At 58.6% G+C, this 5,326-nt stretch overlaps 1 protein-coding gene across 1 annotated transcript; it reads left to right on the forward strand.

Annotated features, from left to right (window-relative positions):
* The first annotated feature begins 11 nt into the window (after positions 1 to 11).
* GDF1 (growth differentiation factor 1) lies at positions 12 to 3,715 on the forward strand. Its single transcript, XM_009932259.2, has 2 exons — positions 12 to 1,192; positions 2,256 to 3,715. Exons 1-2 carry the CDS (start codon positions 916 to 918, stop codon positions 3,089 to 3,091), a joined length of 1,113 nt encoding a protein of 370 aa, XP_009930561.2. The 5' UTR covers positions 12 to 915; the 3' UTR covers positions 3,092 to 3,715.
* Positions 3,716 to 5,326: the final 1,611 nt, after the last annotated feature.

Consider the following 5,326-nt stretch of genomic DNA (forward strand, 5'->3'; position numbering starts at 1 on the left):
GGTGCCTCTCGGCGCTGCAGTTCCTTGGCTTTCAAGCAGGATTCGCAGGAAGGGGGAAATGAAGGGAACTGATATCCCCGGCCTCTTCGCACTCGGTCGTAGCGGAGTTGGGGCAGCGACGGTGCCGAGTTGGGGTAACGGCGGTACCTCGTCTGCACCGGTGTGGATAAACTGAATTTTATAGTACCGGCTTGCCCAGGCTGCAGCGTTTAGCTGGACAACTTGTTGGCCAGCAATGTGTGTGTGCATAGCATCAGGATCTGCTGCCGTGGCTGGGGAGGGGCTGTGCGGACGGGGAGACCACGGGGGTCCCTCTGCCCGCCTGGGGCAGGGACCCCACATCGGGGCAGGGTGCTGGTGGCCTTTTCGTGCTGGCCCTGGGGCTGCGTGTCGTGTGGCAGCGAGCTGGAGCCTAGGGTTTGACAATTTGGTGTGCTGGAAGTTGACAGCCTTGATTAGAGAGGTGTTGGATGCTGTGATTAAATTAAGAAAAACAAAACAAAACCCCAAACCAAACTGATTTGGGAGGAGGGAGCGGGAGGAGACCCTGATCTGTGTCTCCTGGGGCTGGGTGCTCAAAGTCCCCAGTGCTCAGCTTGCTGGCATCTTTGTACGGGGAAGGTCCCCTGCCGCCAAGGACTTGGTTGTTGGGTCTCGATGGCATGGAGACGTGGCAGAGGTCGTAGGAGCTCAGGGGTGGGCAGCTGCCCTCCTGCTGCGCAGCCTCAAAGGGTTAACAGGTCCCGGGGAGCCTGGAGGGACCATTCACACCCTCTGCCCAATCCTGGGAATCCCTCTGTGCTAATTGAGCACTAAGGGGATCAAAGGCTCCAATCAGGCAATCAACACCCCCCAGCCTTGTCTGCGGGTCCCCAGCCCCAGCTGCTCTTTGTCTGCCGGCAGCGGAGCAGAGCGATGCGGCTTCTCCCCAGCTTCAGCGCCGGCCTCGCCTGGGCTCTCCTTAGCGTGGTTCTGGGGATGGAGTTGAGTTTGCAGGAAAGTTTGCTGTTAAAATCCTTGGGTTTGAGCACCAGGCCCAGCCCAAAAACCCCCGTTCCTGTGCCATCCGTGCTCTGGCGGATCTTCCAGAAGAGAAAGACGCTGCCTTCTACAAACAAAGACCTGGCGGACGGCTGTAGGGTGGAGGAATTTAATGTCCCTGGGAACATCATCCGTGTCTTCACTGACCAAGGTACAGAAACGCCATGGTTTGGGTCCTGTCTTTTGGAAGCCCCTCTGCTATCTGGGCTGGGAGACTTTGCTCCAGTCCTTCCTTTTCTGTCTCTTGGGTGTGGGGAGGAGAGGCTGGGGGAGGACAGGGCAGCAGCCAGAGTCGGCCTCCAAGAGAGATCACTGCCGCGATGCTCTGGATGTTGCAGATAATGATTTGCAGTTTAGGAGTGAGTCAGTAGACAAGGCAGTGGGTGAGGGTGTGGAGCTGTGTGAGGATCTGTCCTGGAGCCACCTCGCGCAGTCTGGAGATACTGGGTGATCGCGGGTGACTTGGCTTGACCCGATGGGCTCGTGGTGGTGGAGGTGACTCCTCACCGGGGCTGTGGGTGCAGTGAGTGACACCAGCACCCAGCTTCGGCAGGGAGGGGACGCTCGGCTGTTTGGCTGCGTCCCCCCTCCTCCTTTTTGTCCTCAACTGCTGGCTGACTACGCAGTCCATCCGGCTGCCACAGCCTGGGGCCTCTCTGAGCTGTTCTCAGTTACGTGGGAACTGTTTGGTCGGTGTCCTCCAGGTCTCAAGGCACCACGGAGCTCGCTTCTCTTGCGGTTCCAGATTTCCAGTGGAAACCTAGGCCTGGCTTCAACAGGCAGCTTACCAGCTCCTGAAGTTTGCTCCTATTTGCTATTCCTTTCCCCTCCATCCCGAACGGCCGGCACCCACAGCAACTCCCCTGTCCTGGGGGGAGATATTTACAGCTGGGGAAAAATAACGCACCAAGATGTTGAGCAGCATCTGGAGGAGATGTAGCATGGCTGTAGCATCCCAGTGCCGCAGGCTGGACCCCAGGCTGGGGTTTGTGCCTCCAGACCTTTCTGAAGGCCGTGCCATCGGGCCAAGAGCCCTTCCTGCAGCCTTGCCATCTCCATCCAACGACTGCAGGCATGCTTGTCTGCCGGCCTCTGTCAGCCCCGTCTTCCTCTTGGTGTGCAGCCAAGAGCTTAAACTGGAGCACTGGGAGGCTGATCCTGCTCAGCGCCACAGGGTCCAACCACCACCACCTCTATTTCTCCTTCTTTGTCAGGCCACTTCATTCATAACGGGCAGCCCCAGAGGCTGCTGTGTCTGCAGAAGCGTCTGTACTTTAACCTCTCCGTGCTGGAGGAGAGTGAGCGCTTGACCATGGCTCAGCTGGAGATCAAATTCAGCCAAAACTCCTACCACGCCTCCAGCCAGGGGCAGGTTTTTGAGCTGAGGCTCTACCAGACCTTCCAGATGTCTCTACGGGGGATGTCCTCCCACGAGCACGGCCGAGAGCTGCTGGTGGAGCAGTCCTTCGCCCAGCTGCACAAGTCTCTTCTCTTCAACCTGAGCGGGGTGGCGAAGGGTTGGAGAACGCAGAGCAGGAATCTGGGATTGATCCTGGAGATCTCGGTGAGCGGCGGCGATGACGCAGCAGCCCCGAGGACCGGGAGGCTGCAGAGCCTCTGCACCAGCATCGACTCCTTCGTGGACACCTCTCTGCTGGTGGTGACCCTCAGCCCACAGCAGTGCAAGGCTTCCAGGAGGAGGAGAAGTGCTCACTACACCCCTGTCACTCCGAGCAACCTCTGCAAGCCCCGGCGCCTTTACATCAGCTTCAGCGACGTCGGCTGGGAGAACTGGATCATCGCGCCGCAGGGCTACATGGCGAATTACTGCCTGGGCGAGTGCCCCTTTCCCCTGACGGCGGAGCTGAACAGCACCAACCACGCCATCCTCCAAACCATGGTGCACTCGCTGGACCCCGAGGGGACCCCCCAGCCCTGCTGCGTCCCCGTCAGGCTCTCCCCCATCTCCATCCTCTACTACGATAACAACGACAACGTGGTGCTGAGGCACTACGAGGACATGGTGGTGGACGAGTGTGGCTGCAGATAGCAGAGCGCCTTGGGCTCCCGGCCGAAGCGTTGAATGATTGATGGAATAAATCCAAGCGTGTTAAATCCCCTCTGTGCTGGTGTCCAGGGAGTTTCCCGGTGGGGCGTCCCGTGGCAGAGCTCCCACGTGCAGCCGGGGAGGAGGTCTGGCACAAAGGGATCGTTATAGGAGTTGTAATTTAGTAGTAGCTGGGTGCTCCGAGCAGCCGCCTGCTGCTGCTGGCAGACTTTTACGGGATTATGATCGAGTCTGATGCTGGCTGTCTGTTCTGTCCTCCACGGGCGATGGCAGCACCGGGCTGTGAATCCCAGAGCCCTCTCGTGCTTGGCTGAGCAGCAGCAGGGCTTGTGCTTTTCGGCTTTTTGGCTAAATGCTGCAGCTTAGTGCAAAAAGAAATTACTATTTTTTTGTCGAAATGGTGCTGGGAGGAGGTGATGTGGCAGCTCCTGGGCCGCTGCACAGAGGTACGGTGTCGTGGCACGAGCTGCGGCTCTGCATGACCCCAACCCTTCCCACTGCGGAGCGGGAGCCGGGAGCAGCGCGGGTTTTGCTTTTGCTATGGGAACTCTGGCCTGCACTGGTTCTATTGCGCGGATGGTGATGGGGGGGGCTGCGGGGTGCTGGGGGGGCCAGGCGCAGCCCTGGGAGCTGGGGGGAGGTTGCTGCGTGGTTTTGGGTCAGGAAAGGAAAAGCAAAGCGGGGGCTGTGGTGCCCCGACGCAGCGGCGGGCACGGGGCGGTTGCAGTGGCGTCGGTGGCATCTCCTTCCCTCCCAGCCTGCTCTGAATCAGTAATTAATTTACCTCATTTGCAAATTGCTGAGCCCAGGGTCCCTGCTGCTCACTGCTGAGCACCCAGCAGCTCGGCGCAGTGGTGTGACAGCAGGCACCACCTCCCCGCGGCAGTGCGTTTTAGGGTTATTCTGGATTGTTGTTGGCTGTGGTACCCAGCCCGTTGCAGTAGCGTGGCTGTGCTGTCACCGCGTCGGGGGCCGCTGCCGGAGCGGTGCTGTGCGCAGGGACCCAGCTCTGCACCTCTGCCAGCACCCGGGCTGTGTGTGCCGATACGGCAGTGGGAGCGTCAGAGCCTGGGCTGAGCCGTGCTGGGCAGGGTCCCACAGCCCTAATCCGGGCTGGGGTCAGCACCCGCCCTGCCAGGGGAGCCTCTCCCCACCCCCCTGCAGCTCTGCTTTTGGGTGTGTTTTTTTTTGAGAGAAGGAATCAGTTAGACTTGAATTTTTTTGTGTTATTTTTTTAAATGTGAACCTGACAAGATAACATAGATGATTTTTTGTTGCTGTTTCTGTACCGACACAGTATTGTCCCTAAGGGCTGCCGCAGCCTTGCTGCTCCCTCGAGGGAAGCACGGGAGGTTTGACCATTGCTGCGCTGGCAGAGGCAACGTTGCCCTGGCCCCGGGACAGCATTTTCACCTGAGCCAGGAGCTGCTCAGTACTCCAGGGGTGTCGTGTACCAACCTCTTCGCATTCCCTCTTGTTTCCTGACAGCGCCGGGATGAGCAGAGAGCTCCTGCTTTACTTCAGCAGAACAAGAGCTAGGCTGGAACCCATCTCGAGGGCTTAGATCAGGACTTGACAGAAGCAAGCAGGAGCCCTTTCAAATTTAAGTCAGGCAGGACTAAGAGAACCTGTAAGTATTTGTTTTTTCCACCTGTGCTGTGGCAGACCATGGGCCTGGAGGGCTTGGCTCATTCACCACCCCATAAGGCAACTCCTTACCTGGTTCTGCACCCTGATGGAGGGTGACTGCCCACCTCCATGGCCCTGTCCAAGCACCAAGAGACTGGGGGAAGGGTTGCAGGAGGAGGTGGGTTAGAGCAGTGACCAGCCCTGGAGCAGCCACAAGGAGCTCACACACAGGCCCGAAGCTGCACCGCAGCAGCCCCCCAGCTGCAAGACAGGTAAAGGCCAGTTTCGTGTCTGCTGCGGTGCAGGGAAGCAGCGGGAGGAGATTCTTCCAGGCTGGCCTGGGCACCTGGAGAAGGAGCCTTCCATAACCCCTGCAGCTCCCCCCCTGCACAGACCCCCCCACCCCAGAGGAGGGGAGAGGGGCAGGGTCTTGAACACGGTCATTTGCTTACATGTGTACGCTATGCACCCCCCCCCCACTTTTGTACTAGTCTGTGTTTAAAAAAAGTAATAAACTTGAAGTTTATACAATCAGACTAAGTTTTAATGAATGTTGCATGGTTTCATCATTGAAAGGTAGGGGCCACC

The sequence above is a fragment of the Opisthocomus hoazin genome, chromosome 27 (genome assembly GCF_030867145.1).
Source record: "Opisthocomus hoazin isolate bOpiHoa1 chromosome 27, bOpiHoa1.hap1, whole genome shotgun sequence".
NCBI lineage: Eukaryota > Metazoa > Chordata > Aves > Opisthocomiformes > Opisthocomidae > Opisthocomus > Opisthocomus hoazin.

Coding starts and splice junctions, on each gene's coding strand:
- GDF1 (XM_009932259.2), top strand. CDS start 916: ATGCGGCTTCTCCCCAGCTTCAGCGCCGGCCTCGCCTGGGCTCTCCTT. Junction 1,193..2,255: donor CCGTGTCTTCACTGACCAAG/GTACAGAAACGC, acceptor CTTCTTTGTCAG/GCCACTTCATTCATAACGGG.